The sequence below is a fragment of the Monodelphis domestica genome, chromosome 1, assembly GCF_027887165.1.
Source record: "Monodelphis domestica isolate mMonDom1 chromosome 1, mMonDom1.pri, whole genome shotgun sequence".
Lineage (NCBI taxonomy): Eukaryota > Metazoa > Chordata > Mammalia > Didelphimorphia > Didelphidae > Monodelphis > Monodelphis domestica.
The window spans coordinates 319,187,270-319,206,606 of NC_077227.1; the positions used below are offsets into that span (position 1 = coordinate 319,187,270).

General features: G+C 32.8%; 1 protein-coding gene across 13 annotated transcripts in view; it reads right to left on the reverse strand.

Moving 5' to 3' along the window:
• MARK3 (microtubule affinity regulating kinase 3) overlaps positions 1-19,337 on the reverse strand; it is a 133,254-nt gene that overhangs the window by 21,457 nt on the left and 92,460 nt on the right. For 7 of the 13 annotated variants that reach the window (XM_056811216.1, XM_007473519.3, XM_007473520.3 and 4 more), the window contains 9 exons: positions 16,281-16,337; positions 14,739-14,975; positions 14,443-14,562; positions 12,504-12,603; positions 12,035-12,147; positions 11,412-11,565; positions 6,202-6,252; positions 5,629-5,846; positions 3,870-3,973 (listed from right to left, as the gene is read on the reverse strand). In XM_056811216.1, coding sequence (XP_056667194.1) covers positions 3,870-3,973; positions 5,629-5,846; positions 6,202-6,252; positions 11,412-11,565; positions 12,035-12,147; positions 12,504-12,603; positions 14,443-14,562; positions 14,739-14,975; positions 16,281-16,337 — 1,154 coding nt within the window. The remainder of the gene's footprint in view (positions 1-3,869; positions 3,974-5,628; positions 5,847-6,201; positions 6,253-11,411; positions 11,566-12,034; positions 12,148-12,503; positions 12,604-14,442; positions 14,563-14,738; positions 14,976-16,280; positions 16,338-19,337) is intronic. The other 6 variants (XM_056811217.1, XM_007473523.3, XM_007473524.3 and 3 more) reach the window with 1 other exon arrangement.

Below are 19,337 nucleotides of genomic sequence, written 5' to 3' on the forward strand. Positions count from 1 at the left end.
TGTGATGTTTTCTGGCCTAGGCCTCTGGCCTAGGCATGTGTTTTTTCTTATTCTGTATTTTCTTTAATCTTTAACCTTCAATAAACCTCTAAAAAAATATAATACTCATTGCAGAGAGAAACTAATTTCTACCTGCCTCAGATGCCTCAGCCTCCCCATATTCCCTAAATTTTAATCTTTACAATTATTAGATATAATTTTAATTTTTACACTATTGGACATTAACTGCTGGAAAGTAATCTGACAAAAACTTTACAGTTTATCAAGACAAGCTTAAAAAGGATGCATGATTTAGACATAAAGGATGATATGTTTGGAACATTAGTGGAACAGGAATTATCTGTCAGATCTATGGAAAGGGGAGAAGATCATAACCAAACAAGAGATAGAAGATAAAACATAACTTTGAATACATAAATTTAAAGTTATTCCATAAACAAAACCAATGCAGCTAAAATTAGAAGAAAAGTAGGAAATTGGGGGTTGGGGAGGAGTGGAAGAATCTTTGCAGTGAGTTTTTCTGATAAACGTCTCATTTCTAAATATATAGCAAATTCAGTCAGATCTATAAGAATAAGCATTCTCCAACTAATATTGGAGGATAAGAATAGACAGTTTTCAGAAGAAATCAAAACAATCAATTGTTAGATAAAAATGCTCCAAATCACTAATAATTAGAGAGATACAAATTAAAATAACTGAGATACTACCTCATTCCCATATGATTGCCAAAAATGACATTGGAGAAGTGGGAAAACAGATACACTAATGTCACTGTTGGTAGGGCTGGGAATGAATCCTGCCATTCTGGGAAGCAATTTGGAATTATGTTCATAAAGGTTATTATATCATGCATACCCTTTGATCTACCAATACTACTAGCAGGGTTGCACTCCAAAGAGAACAGAAAAGGAAGGATCTATATGTGCAAAAAGATTTATAGCAGCTCTTTTTGTGGTGGTAAAGAACTAGAAACCATGGGGATGCCCATCAATTAGGGAATAGCTTAATAAGTTAATAGTATATCAATATGTATGTCTTAATAATACTATTATGTTGAAAGAAAGAAATGATGGAGATTGGGTTTCATAAAAACCTGGGAAGATTTGAAACATACTATCCCACCTTCAGATAAAGAGTTTTAGAACTGATAAGACTCAAGAGTGCAAATGGAAGCATATTACTTTCTTCTTTAAAAAAAACAAGAACATGGCTAATATAGAATTTTTTTTTTGCCTGACCATGCATATTTACATATTTGTAATAGGCTTTTTCTTTCCTTCTCATTGGGTGAAGGGGATAGGGGAAGGCAGAAAATTCAAAACTGAAAAAAAAATAGTACCTTAGAATTTAGATATTTACAGGCTATTAAGTGAGGGACACAAAAGTGGTGAAACAAAATACATTTTAAAATCTCTTGATAAGAGAAATAAATCATATTAGGAAATGATCATCTATTAAGGGTACACAAATAGGAGGAATAGTTTGAAAAAGTACATTTCACCCTAAAGAATCCTTAGTAAAATCAGAACTCAATGAAGTTCCAGTTTCATAGAATCATGAATTCTAAGGCAGTCACAGAACTTATAGAATAATACTTATACAGTCACTTCAGGTCATGAACAATCTAGAAACTTTCATTCAGCATTCTGTTTATCAATAATTTTTTATTAGGCCACTTTTTTGGAGATGGAATGTGAAGTACTTTTAGAATGAAATTTTAGTAAAAAAATAAACTAGCAGAGAAATTGAATTTTTAGTCACATGTATGTGAAGAGGACAGGCATTTAGAATGAGAATGCATGTTCATGATATTTAAACACATAATTATATGAAAATGTATTCCTTCGATGAAGAATTTATAAATTTACATATTGCTTAGCACCACAAGACAATGAGATAAACGTGGTGCTTTTCTTTGGGTCATGTTAATAATAATGACAATAAAAGAAGAGCAGAACTTTAGTTGTCTCATTAGCAGTACACTAACATACTATTCTGATATTTTGTTGTGTAGAGATGTTTCTTAAAGACATATAAGCTTTGGCAAATTTTATCAACCAGAAAAGCTTTCAGTATTCCCTCATCAACACAACTTGTATCTGTGGTCTGAGAAGTAGCCTAAAGAAAAGATTATTACTACATAACAGGTCACCAGGTGATGAATTTTTCAGTTACAGAAACACACAAAGGCTGTCTACTAAAGTTTGGAAGGCTTGTAATCTCATGTCAGTAGGCAGAGTCTATGCTACACAAATTAAATGACATTTTTTGACACACTGATGTGAGTTTCTAGTAATTAGAGATGTAGGAAAAAAGTCATGGATATAAAGAAACAAATAATTGCTGCATTTACAGGAGATTTAAAGTATATAAGCTATCTATATGCATTATCCATCCTTGCCTCAAAATCAGTCTGAAATTTTGATAAATATTTTGGACATATTATTACTTCAAATACTATGGATTCATTTTTATTTCATGTTAATTCAACTATTGTGATGGCATCAGAGACTTACAGGAAGCTGACTAAAACAGGGTGAAAAGCTATTTTAAAGAAAGAGGAGCAAGGTTTTTGGATTAAGATTTGTTATTAAGAAGCTTATTGGATGTAGAAAAAATGACAAGTATTAAAAATGAAATTAAAACAGACAATGATGGTAAATTAATCTCAGTAAGGAAGAAGAAAACAAAAACTTTTGTGGTTAAACATAAGAATTAGATATGACTGAATAGAATTCAAACAATAAAAAAGACAAAGTTATAGTATACCTAATAACAATTAGCAAGAGACATACTATTAGGTCACACATTTCATTGAGGAACAAGAGAATCTAAATTTCCTAGATAATTTATTGTGAATCTCACAAATAAATATTTCATTTTAATATAGATTTTCATGGTTTCAGTTTTGGTTCTAATAGTATTTTTCCTAAAAGGGGTCTAAATGAGAACTTGGCATTCAGGAAAATATATGTTCATCTCTCAGTGCAACTGATGTCTTTCTTACAACTTTCTCTTTATATTAGCTTTCCTAATCTCACTCTTCAACAATAATTAATTTGTTTAATCTGTGTCCTTTTGATTTTCATATTCAGTTTACATATCACCTTATAAATTTTAGTTTTTTTAGAAAAGTGCCTGGCATTTCTTTTAACTGTGTATACTTGTTACTCCAAGAAAAGATTGACATTTTATATGAAGGAAAATCTTTCTTCCAAGATATTCTCATGAAAATTAGAATAGAAAGTGCTCAATAGATGTTTATTTCCATTATTTAAAAACCCCAAACCTTAAGTATTCAAAAGAAAGGTTCGTTGTTTAGATTCCAAAGATGAAATAAATTTCAGTATATAACTTGAGTATGTATCAAAATACTTTTATACTGAACATGTTTGTCTGTCATTATCCATAGTTATTCAGTCATTCACAATTACCCTCTGGGATGAATTTAGTTTTGATCTTTGACTTCAAACCTTTCTGATTACCTATAGAACTGCAGCTCCCATTCTATCTAATTCTCCAACAGAACCTAATAGTAGTCTTCTGCATCAAGTTTTTTATTTTTCTGCCTGTGAGCCTTTGTCCTTGTTGCCTAATAACCATGGATATAAAAATGTCCTTCCTGTAGCACAACCTAATTTCTTGTTACTTAGTCTATTTAATTGAATTGTCAAAAATTTACTGTTTATGACCCTGACTATGAAAAAACTTCACAATGTGGGAGTTTCTGTGAATAAGCACACTAATAAAGCAGGAGTCATTTGTTTTTCACATTGTTAATCATAATGAGAAAAGAAAACAACACATGATTCTTGGGGGAAAAAACAGATGTTCACATTTCTCTGATAATAGTTTAAGCTTCATACCTGTTTTCTTTGCCATTCTGAATCACTGAATGTCTATCTGCAGTAGTTCTTTCACTACAAACGTAAGTATTTCGCCGTGTCATCCCACCAGATGTTGAATTATTCTAAAAGTAAGAATAGAATTTATTTTCATGCTAAGAAAAGCTCAATTTCTTAATACAAAGTTTATGAAAATAGTAAATCTCAAGACTATTTCTTGTTTTTTATCACAATTTGATAGCACACTCACACTCAATAGCACACTCCAAATATACAGATCTCTCAAAGTACAATAGAAGAAAATAAATGAAAACCTAATCATAAAATCAGAGCTACTCTGAATCTTTAAAGAAAATCAGTTATAAAATACTAAAAGTAAAGCCTAGAATGAACATAGATGACAAATTTACAATGAAGTATATTCAAAGACAATATAAAATCAAATATTTATAAGTAATGGAAAACCTTAGATTGGAGAAAAAATTTAAGATCACTATTCCAATTCCCTCATTTTACACACATCAGGAAACAGAACCAGAGAACCATCACATAATGCTTTAGAAGAGTATTACCATTTTCCTTTATTGAACAATTATATTTGTCCATTATTATCACCTTACTGAAAACTGCCCTTGATAAAATCCACATAGAATCCCCAAATCACCCCAAGTGACACAACACAATATAATTTAAAAAGGCCACAATTATCAATGAACATTTATGAATTAATGAAAAAAGGAGGAAATGAAATAGTAAATATAAGAAGTAGTGGATATTTCTTAAAATAAGAATGCTTTTCAAATAGTAAGTGGATGCTCTAAATATTTAAGCAAAAAGATAACATATTTTCCCAATGAGTTCTGAATGAATAAGAGAAATTAAAAAAATTCAAATTTATTTCTCTAAAAAGAATTAAATATAGACGATTGACTATCATGGAAGTATTTGCAAGAGAACTGGAGAATGTGATGGAAGGCTACAGTAGGTAAGCAAATCTAGGGCACTCTATAAGCCACTGCTCCTCTCTAAGACCTATTTTATCTATAAAATGAGGGAATTGGACAAGATATTATCTAAGGACCCTTCCAACTATAATAATCAGGGAAATATTATATATAGATATATAATATAGACATATTTTATGTTTTTGTGACTAGTACTAGCATAATAAGCTAGGAGTGTAAAGAGATAAAAATCAAAGTTGAAAAACTTGAAGAGCCAATACAACTTCAGAAATCAACTTGCTAGGCTTTATTCCCAATAGGAAGAAGTTAACTAAACACTGTCTAAAAACTAATGAAATCCTTTATGTTTCTTTCCTTAGTAGTCATCTTATTAGACTTTCTGGAGCCATATTGGCCTGCTAGGGAAATAGCAGAGCACAGTTACACAGTATAAACCTTTTGACAACTTAGTGACGATCAAATAGGATTTAATTCTCTTGAGTCACACTTAAAAATGATGCAATTTCAACTAGATGATGCAAAAGGCCCTTCCAGTTCTAAATCTAGAAACCTATAAGCCTAAGAAAAACCAACTCAGAAAGAAGAAAAGATATATCAAAGGTCACACAAAAATAGTAGATAGATTTGAACACAGGGCCTATGACTACAAATCCACACTTCTACTATTCAACTATTTCTGTAAGAGCTAAAAGATAACTTGTGATGGTAGTTGAACAAAAATAGAATTCATTCATAGGCAAAATTGTTCAAATCAAGTATTTAAGCTCTCCTTACACAAGAATAAAACTACAACTACTGAAAAAAACATGACTTACGCTAGGAATAGTGGCACTTTTCTTCCGTTCAGGAATATCAGCCTTATTTGGATTATTTGCATTTCCTAACATGGGACTAGCTGGTGCTAGTCCCTTTCCTCCCACAGCACTACTACTGGATTTTCTTGGCTGAATTCCTTCTTCCTTGAGGTCATTATCTGTTGTGCTGGTCTGACTTCTCTTGGGATATGCCACAACTGGAGGAATGGATGGTCCAGCTAAAATACAGAATTTTTGTTTCAAATTAGAATAGATTTTTCTATTATTGACTTGTTGAAAATCAAGTACTTAACAAGCAGGGCAAGAAAGTGCTATTCCAAAGGGGGGAAAAAAGGTAACGCAGTAAAATCCTCTATGAAGTTCCCCCTGATATACAATTTTTTAACGAATAATCTAAATTGTTAGGTGTCATCTACTTATTCATAATTTTTAATTTCCTTTAAAAGATTTTATAATTAAGAAGCTTCTGATAACTGTCCTTTGGAAAACATCTTAGGAGGATGTTACTGTAGTCATAACAAATCAACTATGCTAATGATGCACACAAAAATCATGCAGAAGCAATGGGTTCACCTTGGAAATTTGACTGAATTACATCCTTTTTTGTATAAGAGAGGCCTTCACCTTTTGGAACAGAATAGTATTACACAATTACAAAACATTTCCTTTGAATTGTTTTAAATTTTACCCTGAATTTAACTCTTTAATGGAATGAAACTGTGGCTCACCAGGATGGGAAAAGTCAGTGCTCACTTAAGCAGAAGAAAATTAAAAATTCAAACATTTTTGAAAATGAACAATTCCAATATTATGGAGGTAAAGAATAAAAATGTATGACCATCTTTCAAGAGGCAGCATGAGATAGTGGACTTGTGTGAATTGTGTTTTTATCCTGGCTTTGATATTTACTTGTATGAATGGCAAATTACTTTGAATATGAAGCTCAGATTTCTTATTTAACAGGAATAATCCAGGAAGGAGGGAATAAACCCTCATTTTGCTTTTTTTTTTTTTAAAAACCCTTACCTTCTGTCTTGGAGTCAATACTGTGTATTGAGCAGAAGAGTAAGGACTAGGCAATGGGGGTCAAGTGACTTGCCCAGGGTCACACAGCTGGGAAGAGTCTGAGACCACATTTGAACCCAGGGCCTCCCGTCTCTGGGCCTGGTTCTCAATCCACTGAGCTACCCAGCTGTCCCCTCACATGTCTTTTTAAAGAAAAGTACTTTGTAAATTTTAAGGCCCTGTATAAAATCTACAATATTCTTATATTTAGTATGATGAGCATTTAAGGTTTTATAGCTAAAAGGAAAAAGAACATGGCTCATCTCTTTCAAAGAGAAAATTCCAAATCAAGATATTTATTTGGGTTGAACCAAATAAACAAGGTTTTATTAGGAAAGCATGATTAAGTTTGGTAAGTTTCAAAACAGAAAAAAAGCAGTAAAATACTACTAAAGCTTAAAATTTGCCTATGATACTGTCCTTGGCTCAAAATGTCATTTCTTTTCTTTTCCACATCTTAAGAGGCCTAGCATCACCTCAAATGTCTACTTTCAGGTAGAAGGGGAGAGGGAGAATAACCAAACCAGAAAAAGAAGAGATTCAAAACATGAATGGAACACGAGAGCTGCCCTATTCAGTTAGAATGTATATAAAATATATGAAGCTGAAAGGGTAGGTTTGAGCAAGAAAGTGGATGGTCTTCAATGCAAGGCTCAAAAGTTTTATTTCATTTCACAAATAATTTGCAACCATTAATATTTTATAAGGTGGAAGGGAAAGTAAGGTAAGAGAGAAGATGCAAATAATTCAGAATCAATATGAATCTAGTAAAGGATTAACCACAAGGTACAAAACCAGGAAGAAAATTTCCAAATCCTTAAAATTTTTTCATACCCTCACAAGGCAGTTAGTCACATATTTATATATTTAGAGGGGAGAAGAGAAAGGGGACATATTCTCATTAAAATTCTGAGACATTCATAAAGTTTTTTTTTTCCCCAGTTCATTAAAGTATTAAGTTAACTGCTTCTCTGCTCAGGCAATGGTAGATGCTATATAAATCAACTTAAATCTATTTGGTCCCTTCTTTTTAGGAGCCAAGACTTTGAAAACACTGATAAAAATAGGCACATCTTTAAGGGCATAAAAATACTTCTACTCTAAGCTATCAGTTATGATACAGAAATGGGATCTAAACTAAATAAAAATAGTTCTATATTATTTGCTGACAACTTCAAACTAATATGTAACTTTGGTCAAAAGTATCCATGATACTGGACATCAATAGGAATTGTATTGGAAATCCAAGAAATATTTTGTAGATTTTGTACAAAGTTGATGTTTGTCCACACTTGGACTCATTTTGCAGATATTGTCATAAAACCTCAAAGTAAAATAATGGAGATAGAGTAGAGCACAGAACATCTCAAATAAAGGGATAAAGATACGTCCAAATGATGATATATTAAAAACAAAATAAAAAAACAGGACTGAGTCAATGATCTTAGAATCTAAAATTAAGAATCTAAGATCTGATCTTAGAATACTAGAATCAGGGGAAAAATTAGATTGAAGTTTCCAAGAACTAAAATACTTCCTGTTAATAAAAACAAAAGCAATTACATTATGCTCTCATTAAAATGATAACGTGGAAGATCATTGACAGGGCTGTCTTAATGAGTTAAACTACTTCCATAAACCAACCCTCTTCAAAAGGGCTCCAGGCTTATAAATGAACTTTATTAGGAAGAGTACTACAGGAATGCTATATTTACCATGAGTGGCTGATGAATATATAAGTGTAGATCTGTGTTCTAACACTTGAAAGAACTCACACACTTTACCATTCACAGAATCTTTAAGGGTTAAGCACCATGGTCAAAAGCCACAACACATACCATATGACAAATAAACTCCCAGGGATAAAAAAAATTCTGAGATAACTAAGTAAAAACCATACACCTTTCACCTTACCCTGACATTACTTCCTCTTTTCTCATTTGTACTCACCTCTTCCATGGAACAAAGAAAGAGTTACTTTCCCCCTTTACTTGGCATTCTGGAACTTCCAATCTAATTAAAAAAAATAAAGCCCTTACCTTCCAATTTAGAATCAATACTGTGTATTGTTTCTAAGGCATAAGAGTGGTAAGTGCTAGGTAATGGGGGTTAAGTGATTTGTCTGGAGTCCCATAGCTATGAAGTGTTTTGAGGTCACATATGAACCCAGGACCTCCTGTCTCTAAGTCTGGCTCTCAAACTATGGAGACATCTAGCTAGCTGCCCCCTGCCAATCTAATTTTTAACAATTTTCTCTCCACCTTTGATTTCTTATACCCTCTTGCATTCATATTCTTACAGTTTACTTTTCTATCCAGAAAACAACTAATTTCCAATGATTTCTAGAACTAATTATATTTTCTTTTTGATTCTTATCCACACTTCCAGACCATCCCCTCTTCTATTATTACTTAGCAACTTCTCCACTAAGGTTTATTCCTTCTAGATCTTAACTATTGCACCTCAAATCATCTACATTCTCTCATTTTTTCCCCTATAATCTTCAGCCTCTCTCTGTCTACTGGTTCCTTTCTTACTACATTCAACATGCCTAAGTCCCTCCCCCACACCCAAGCTTTTTTTTAATTGGATCCTACCATCCACTTGTGTTAAAATCCAATGTCCCTCTTCTCTTTCTCAACCAAATTCACAGAAAAATTTTCTATACTCATTGCCTCTATTCCACCCCCCTAACTTCTCAGCCCTTTGTGATTTTGCTTCCAATCTCATTCAACTTGAATTGCTCTTTCTAATGGTCCTAAGTCATCTTCTAAATTGCCAGACCTGATAGTTTTTCTTTTTTTTCTTAGGCTTTGAGTGCATTGTTGCGACCGACACTGCCAATTATCTTTTTCTGTCCGACTAAGCTTTTGTGGTTTTCTTTGCTGGTTCATCATCTACGCCTTACTCTCTAACTTTGGTATGACATCTCAAGACTTTGTAATGGGCTCTCTTCTACCTTCATTTTCTACCCCAAAGACCTGATTGATTAGCTCAAATATTGAGGTATCGTTACACAGATGACTTTCAGATATTTATTTCTTGCCTGGAACATAGTAAGTGCTTAATAAACTCTTTCTTATTCATGCACTGTTCTGATTAAAGGATCCTGAATAATCAAGTGCTAATGAAACATTTCAATTTGGATTTCCAAAAGACATATCAAACTCTATAAATCCAAAAGAGAAACGATCTTCTTTCTCTCCAAATCCACCTTTATAATAAATGCCCCTTTTTTCTGTTAAAACCCCCTGAGTTACCCAAATAAGTGAGGCATCTTCATTTTCCCTCACCGCATATATACAAACCATTGCTAATGTCTCTGGCATCTCTCTTCTTTCTGAGGACACAGCCACCACTTTGATTCAGGCCTTCATTACTTCTCAGCTTTATATGTATATAAGCTAATGTAAATATATGTACATGACTAGATGAGGTGATGTATGTACATATATGCATATATAAAAAGAATTAAGAGCTTTCATAAATAGCTATTTTAATAATCTATGATATACATAATCTCTATCATAAAAGGTTTTCTCTTTCTGAACCCTACCTTACACACAGCTGTTAAAAGTAATATTTCTAAATCACAGGTCTGACCATGTTACTCCAAGAACTCTAGATTACCTCTAGGACCAAACATTAATTTCTCTGATATTTAAAGACCTTCACCACCAGTCTCCAACCTATCTTTCTAGGCTTATTACATATCACTTCCATTCACATATACTTTAGTTCTGCCAAAGTTATCTTTTTGATGTTCTTCAGCTAAAACATTCCATTTTCACTCCTGGTGCCTCTATAAAGGCATTCCTCATTCGAATTTCCCTGTCTTAGATTTTCTAATTTTCTTCAAAGCTCATCTGAAATGCATCCTCCTTTATGAGTACAATTCCTGGTCATCTGCTTTCAACAAAATTAACCTCTTTACATTTTCATTATGCTTATAATCTATATATTCTCTTCCTCAATGGAATATAAGCTCATTGAGGTTAAAAAGAGTGTATCATTTAGGTCTTTGTATCACCATTTTTTAGTATTGTGCCTTGTAGTTGCTTAAAAGAATGTTTGCTGATTTATGTTTTGAAAACAGATGCATCAGATAGAAGGTAGTTTTTTGAAGAGTTATACATTAAATCAGGGAAGAAAAGCCATACATTTGACCTCTCAATATTCTAGGGTGATTTCCTATATGGTTAAGTCTACACAGCTAAAACATCAGTGCCAACCAGCTACAAAAGTAGCCAAATAATCCAGAAACTGAACCTGGTTCCTCAACTGCAGGTATTATGTAGAACTTCTACTTACATACTTCAAAAACCTTTAACTTGATCAATGCAGGTATTGTCTATTGGTACAGAGATTGCAGTCCCTCCATTAATTAATAGATAAGTGTTTCATATTGCTGAGGCTGAAAAAAATTAGTCTGGGTGTTTAATCTTATGGGATATGCCTCACAACAATCTTTAGATGGCAAGCACAAGGTCTGTTGCTATGCTCATATTTAAAACTCATCTTCATCTTAGTAGAACCTACCAGAGCTTCAGCTGCACAGAGATAGAATCCAAAGTTTATCTCTCCTCACGCCACATCAGGACTTTAGTTGAACACAGAACTCACACACACAAAAAAGACACCTGGCTAGGTAGTGAGGTATAAAGACTGTATCATTTTATGTAAAGGCAAAGATAATATTCTTCACCACTATCACTCACCATGATCACTGTATCGTCTTTGCTTCTGGCTTGAAGAAATGCTTCTTTGGACTTTGTGGTGAGGAGATTGTCCAGTGCTATTATTAAGGTCACTGCTTGGCCTAACCTTAGCAAGTGAAAGATTGCTGCTGGAACTTGAATCACTAGCATCCAGCTAGGGAAAAAAAAATAAAAAGAAAAAGGACAATGTATACATAAATATAAATGATTTACTAAAATGTAAATTTGAACCTCACATAATAGAGCTATTTTAGTGTGATGTGAATTCAAGGAAGAAATATATTCCTGTTGGTCATTCAAAGGTAAAGAAGGAGGAAAGTATATTATACTTTTTAAAATCTGTTGCAAAGGGCAGAAAAAAATATGTTAAATATAAATTTTTTCCATAATAAACTGATACATGAAATTATTTCTAAAATACTAACTTGAGTTATGAAAATGAATATTATCTGTGATAATGTCTAGCATTAAAAGCTATTACCTCAAAAAAGATAGGTAGCAAAAAAAAAAGAACAGTAATAGTCCCAGGAAATTGAATGAATACTATTCCTTGCATATAAAAATATTACCAAACTAAAAAATTACAAGTTTTCTTTAGCTTTCCTTTCTGAAATAACTCTTACCTCTGAAGATTTTCTGCCCAACAACAAATATGTGGCTGTGATTTCATCATATTTCATTTTACTAAGAGATTCTTGAATTTCTTCTTGTGAATATCCCATTCCAACCATTATATCTAAAAGAAGGGTACAAGAAAGCAAATAATTCAGAACATTTTATTTCATGATAAAACATTCCCTTGACCTACAAAGACTATATGTTTTCTTAATATGAATGAATATTTAACTAATTAGTCTAGTTACTTGCTACTAATGCAGTGCCAGTATGCTTCTGAATGTCACTGACATACAATAGCTCTATAAACATATAAATATACACACAAAGATACATTCAAATAAATCACTCAGACACTGCACACACGCAGATACACACACACACACACACACACACACACACACACACACACACACACACACACACACACACTTCTTTCTCTCTCCGTTTTCCCCCCACAAACCCACCAAAGATTACCTATTCTTTTCTGGTCTGAGATGTCTAGTTCTGGTTCTACAAATGGTTTGAGTTCATCTTCCTCATGCCCTGCATTGATCCACCTGTCCTTCATGATTTGCTACAAAAAAGTGAACTATTGATTAGCATTGAAAAAGTATAAAAAACACAAGCAAAAAAAAAATCACAATAACACCTCACTCTGTGTAAGGTCTCTGAATTTCAAGTTTACTTTCAGATTTTTGTTACATAAAACTCAAGGGAAAAATGCTTTATTCTTTCTTGGTATATAATTCTCTTAGGAGCCAAGTATTAGCTTCTATGAAGGGAGCTCCAAAGTCATCTGGTTTGATCAAGAATCTTAATTACAATACATTCTACAAGTGGTATTCTCTGCCTTAAGACCTCAAGTCAGGGAAAAACCATTGCTTCCTAAAGGAGCCCATTCTCCCTTCAAATGGCTTTAGTTACTGGCTCTCTAACCTCTGAAGCCATGCAAAAGAAGTCTAACATTTCTTTAACATGACAGTCTTTCCAACACCTCAAAAAAAGACAGCATGCCCCTTTTATTTCTTCTACTTCAAGATAAATACTCCCAGTTTCTTTAATTGGTTGTCACATGCATGTTAAGCTCCTTTACCATCTTGGTTATATTCTAGTTTATCAATGAATAAAATGTACCAAAGTTTACTAAAAACCCCAGAGTTTTCAAATGAATTGCTGATTAGCCATGTGTTCCCCAAATCGTGTATTCGGTAAAACTAATTTTTTTTTCCTAATCCAAGTTTAAAATTATATGTCTCTATTAAAATTGATCTTACTGGATTTGATGTTCAAGCCTAGTGAGATTTGATTCTGACTCAGTATTTGGATTGGCTATTCCATCTGACTGTTGGTTTTAATGAGAATGTCATCTACACCTTTATCCAAGTTACTGATTAAAATTAGAGAGATAATCACACGAACACCTGGTCAAGTCAAAATAACTCAGTTTGCCACACTGCTTTAGTCCGCTAGCCAAAAGTGACTCTGCCAACAACTAACATGCTAATTTCCCAATGAATAGGGGAAGGGGGATTGTGTGAATTTTTGTACCCCCCTTACTGTTTGAAAAACCATTTTTGATCAGTACTAACCCCACCCTTTGACTAGGCACCTCATGGCTACCTGGCTGCCCAGAAGAGGTTGGCTTTAGTCTCATGCAACTTATGGTGTCTTGGACTGAGGTCAAATCTGTCCAAAAGAAGAGTCTTGGGAGGAGTGGTAAAACTGGCTTTATATATTCACTTTTTGGGCATTCTGGTTTTTGCATGGAAGGTCTGGAAGATTTTTGTTGGCAAAGCTGCTTTTGACTGGCAAACTGTTGCAACATAGTAGGCTCAGCCAGGTGATCACATGATGTTTTCTCTAACTTTTAATAATAACTATAAATTAATATACAGTCTCCAGAGAATTTTAATTATAACACCAGTTTATAATACAACTAAAGTGTACTCTTGTCTAGCCTATATCTATCCAACTTGTCCACAAGAATAGCATGAAAGATTGAATTAAAAAACAACAAAACCCAAAATCTAAGTAAATTTATTGACAGTATTTGATCTAGTTTAAGTTATCCTGTGTAAAAAAAAAAGGAAACAAGGCTAGTTTGGTATGACTTGTTTGTGCTGAAATCATGTGGTTCTTTGTGATTAATACTTAATTTCTCTAAATGTTCACTACCCACTCCCTTAATATTTCTAGAATACTGAGAAGAACTGAAGTCACTAGCCTATCATTTGCTGACTTAACTCTTCCCTTTTTGGAAAATCAGAATGCATTTGCTTTTCTCTGGTCCCTTTAAATGCTCAAAATTGAAAGTCTCCGTGAATAAATTAAAGAGTTCAGATGAGGTAAGCAAAGTTCTTAAACTATTTCAAAGAACATTCAAAGTTTCCAATTTTTTCATGTTGGAAATTACCTCTAATGTGCCTCTTTTGGTTGGATTTAGCACCAGGAAACGTTTGAGGAGATTTTCACAATCCGTGGACATGTAGAAAGGGATTCTGTATTTTCCTCTTAATACTCTCTCTCTCAGTTCCTTTGCAGAGTTCAGATTAGAAGAGTGGCAAGTCAGTGACAGGTTAAAAGGACAATATACCATCATAGTGATACAATTTTACAATGATTTGGCTTATGTTTATTTTTTATTATTATTTCAGTGATATTTAACAATTTGGTGGTATTTAATAATAAGGATCAAATCACATTATATACCTTTAGGTTTTGTCCATCAAAAGGAAGAGAACCACTCACAAGAGTGTAAAGAATAACACCTAAACTCCAAACATCCACTTCAGGTCCATCATATTTTTTGCCCTGAAAGAGTTCTGGAGCTGCATAAGGAGGACTGCCACAAAATGTATCCAGTTTATTTCCAACAGTAAATTCATTACTAAAACCGAAGTCTGCTATTTTAATGTTCATATCGGCATCTAGCAATAGATTTTCAGCCTAGAAGTAAAATATTTAAGGAAAAACAAGAGATAAATAAATAGCACAATTACTAATATAAGTGACTTGGTATTAAATTAGAATAACGTCTTTTACTGATCTGCAAGTCAACTCAAGAAATATTTCTTAAGTGCCTACTAGGTGCCATGCACTGTGAAAAGTATTGAGAATACAACGAAAGGCAAAAAAATTATGTCTACTCTCAAGGAATTCACACTCTAAAGAGGGAAGACAACATGCAAACAAATAAGAACAAACTATAAATAACTATAGAGGGAAGACATTCTAATGATTTAATGAAAAAGTCTTTCCAGAAAAAAATGGAATATAAATCATAATCTAAGTTTTTATGTCATAAAACAAGAACTTTAATTTAAATTTATTCCAACATTAGTTTCAGTCATAAAACAGTAATCAAGAAAGTCTTTTGTAGGAATATATGACCAAATGTTGCTGATTTTGTTTTTTTTTTTAATTGACAAAAGGTTTATTTGCTTTAAGTTTAAAGTAAAACTACCTTTAAACCTCCTATCTGCCAAAACAAAAACCCTCACCTTCTGTCTTAGAGTCAATATTGTCCATGTATTGGTACCAAGGCAGAAGAGCGGTAAGAATGGGGCAATGAGGGTTAAGCGATTTGCCTAGGATCACATAGCTAGGAAGTGTGAGGTCAAATATGAACCCAGGATCTCCCTAAGTAAACTCCTAGGCCTGAGTAAAAACTATTTTTTAAATGGCTTGATGCCCATGAAGTCATATAAAATATAGTTATATTCCATTAAAACTTTTATCTATAGAAAAAACGTTGAGTATAAAATGATTTTATTGTTTTCTTTCCTAACATGCTCTTAGGAAATTAATTCTGGAAACAGAAAAAAAAATTAACCTCTTCTAATACTTCATGACATTGCTTACAATGAAAAATAGGTCTAATCCTTCATGACATTGCTTACAATGAAAAATAAAATTTCTTTTAAAAAAGAATTTAATGGTAGAGACAGTTTCACTTGAAGGCAAATCTTGTCAAAATGACAAAGATTAAGCAATTCTGTAGTGACCTGGGATGAAATAAATGAAATAAATGACCACAATCTACTGTCACATCATAAAATCTTAACTATAATCTAAAAAATACTCTCCACTGTGACTTAAAATATTTTTTAAAATATCATTATCACATAATTATTAAATTTTTTTATTTAAAACAAAATTTAAGTGACATTTTTTTTATTCCCACAGCTAGGGAAAGTAAATATGTACCAATATATTTCACTTAGAGACTAATCAAATACTATTTCTACTTACTTTAAGATCCCTGTGAACAATGTGCTTTTGGTGACAGTACTGTACTGCTGATACTATCTGCATTAAAAAACAAAAAAGCTTGGTTTAATTATCACTGAATATAAAGATTAATAATTAACAAAGCCAATACTTAAGTGAAACATTATTATACATCTGCAATCAGTCTTTTGAAAACTATAAAATGTTGATGTCATACAATACTGTACACATATTTTATATACAGAAATTCATAAAGAATTTAAAAACTTTTTTCTGTTTGGAGCTTCCACAAAACTCCACCCAAATTTCCATTAAATTTCTTATGTTGACCCAAGACATTGAAACAGTGATGATGAAAGTTGTGATGTGGAAGGGACACCTGAAAATGTCATTTGATCTTTCAGGAAACAATATTCTTGTGGATTATACTTTTGAGAAGTCTAAGTCTAGATCAGATCTAATCAATAGGTGAAAGTCTCTACTACTACTCTTCTTAATCCTAAGTGAGGTATGACATTTCTGGCCTTGCCCTCAAATTTCTGGTTCAATTTTAAGTGCTAGTAGAAAATTGGAGAAAGTTTGCCCTCCTTAATGACAGTAGTGATGACCTTAACTCAAGGCACACTTCAATTCCTCAGTAACAACTAAAAACAAACATCTTTGTATCTTTGTGATCCAAAACAGTTTTGTTTATAACAATTCAGCAAGACATTAAATGCAATTATAAGTATTCTGGTTTTTTAGATGAGAAAACTGAGAATGGAAGAGGTAAAGTGACTTGCCCAATGCTGGAGTCAAATCTCTAAACAAGTCTTTGATGATAAGTCTTAGTATTCCTTGGATTAAACCATTCTGCCTTTATCAATGTCTATAGTTTTCAGACAGGCAGCTCTAGATTGCCCAGGTTAGATTATGCCATGTTATTCCTTAACTGAAAAGGAACTGATTGAATAGGAGTTCATTCTCCTGACTAATGGGAGTTTTCATTATGGTTCCCACATTAATGGTGTTTATATTAAAAAAGAAATGATCATAAATTAGATTTGCTATTAAAAACCATAGTAACACCTTAGTTTGCAAAATTATTGTAGTAAAAATTTTACTTTTAAAAATTGAATAAAAACACTTTCACCTTTAATTATCACCACTATTTTATATTCTATATCCTCTCATTCCCAGAAAGTCACTCTGTAATAATAGAATAGAAAAATGGAGAAAAAATTGAGCAAAACCAACAACTATAGTGGGGGGAAAAAACCAAACCAAACAAACCACAACTAATATAGGGATTTCTTGTTAAGATGGCTGCTTGAATGGTAGGTAGACTGACCCTACCCAATCTACTATAAATTTGAAATTCATATGGACTGAATAATGATAAATAATTCCATTAAGAAACTATGGTAAATGACTTTCTAAAGTTCTAAATTTATATCCTAAAATTGCACACATAAAAAATTGATAGGAAAGTGAACAGCAAGCATTAATGAGGGCAAAGAAGTCCCACTGCAAAAAGCCAGGGACCTTTGTGATCATGCGAGTCCAGGGATTCCAGTAGAGGAGTGGGGTTAGGTAATAAACTAAGATATTATTCTACAGAAGGGGACAGAAGATATTCTGGTGTGAACTTCCACTAAAGAGCTCTGAGTGTCCTAGTACTCTTCTGACATATTAGAGCAACCTGAAGATCCAGCATTCTGAGACAAGGAAGAAATGACCAAAACCACCCCCCTAAAATGTACAGCTTGGTTAGGCTAAGTCTAACCCTGGCACAAAGCTCTGGTTGAGGAATCTGGAGGGTTCAGAAAAGGCAGAAATCCAAAGTAATTCAAAGATATCAACTAGTATAAAAATTGTGGATCTAGAGATCTGAAAATATCCAGCCTAGAAAGAGAAAACAACTGCAAGTAGAGTAAAAAAAGGCAAGGTGTTCATAAGGACTCTAAAAAGCCAAGGAGATATGATTTGGAAGGAGAATAAATAGCTTAAAAGAAAAAGTGCTAAACCTCACCCAAATAAGATGTTTAAAACTAGAATAAGCCAAAAATAACCAAATGACTCCATAAGACAGAAAAATATGTTAGCAAATAAAAAAAAAAGACATTTGATAAAAACAAATGACCTAGAAAACAGGTAGATAATTTAAGAATCACTGTTCTTCCTGAAAACCATGATGAATAAAGTGAAGCACTATATTATAATAAATTATCATAAATCAAATCTGCCCATATCTAGCATAATCACAGGGTGAAATAAAAAGAACATATCCTTTTAGTCTCTTAAAAGGAACACCAGAAGCAAAAGCCCTAAGAATACAAAAAATTCAAAGCTTCTACAAAAATATTAAGAAAAAAATATTTAAAAATATTGCAAACATCAGAAACAAAGCAGTTCAACTACCAAGAACCAAGGTTAGGATCACATAAAAACTGTGTCTGCCTATTGGGGAAAAAATATCTTGAATTGAATAGAAAACTTTGAAGCATTTTGATGAAAAGACCAGAGGTGAAAAAGAAATACAAGAACCAAGAGAAAACTTGGATAAATTCAGTTGAATAAGAAACTAAATGATGCTATAAATACTAACATTTTAATAAGGGAAGAAGAAACAAGCATTCTTGCAGAACTTTAATGTCTTCAAAAAGTACTGAAATAAATTAAAAAACGAAAACAGATTTTGGGGATTGGTTTTGTTCTGGGGATTGGAAGAGGAAGAAATACATTACTATAGAAAAGGAAAAAAAGAGTAAAACTTGGCATATATCATAATTGGGATGTATGAAAAATATTCATGTGAAGGTATAAAAACAAAGAGGTAGGAAAAGTAGGCAGATGAACCTCACTCTTTGGACACATACTAAGAGTCTGATTTAGAAACATATCCTCAATATAGAAACAAAAAAGGATTGTAGTGTCAGGGTTAAGGGAACACCAGAAAGGAAGGTTATAAGCAAAATAAGCTTTCTGATGCTGAAAGTTATATTAAAAACAGGGAAAATTAAAGTACTAGAATCTAAGGAGATTCCCTTGAGTGCCTTTTAAGACAAATGGAATGGATTGAGAGCCAGACCTGGAGAC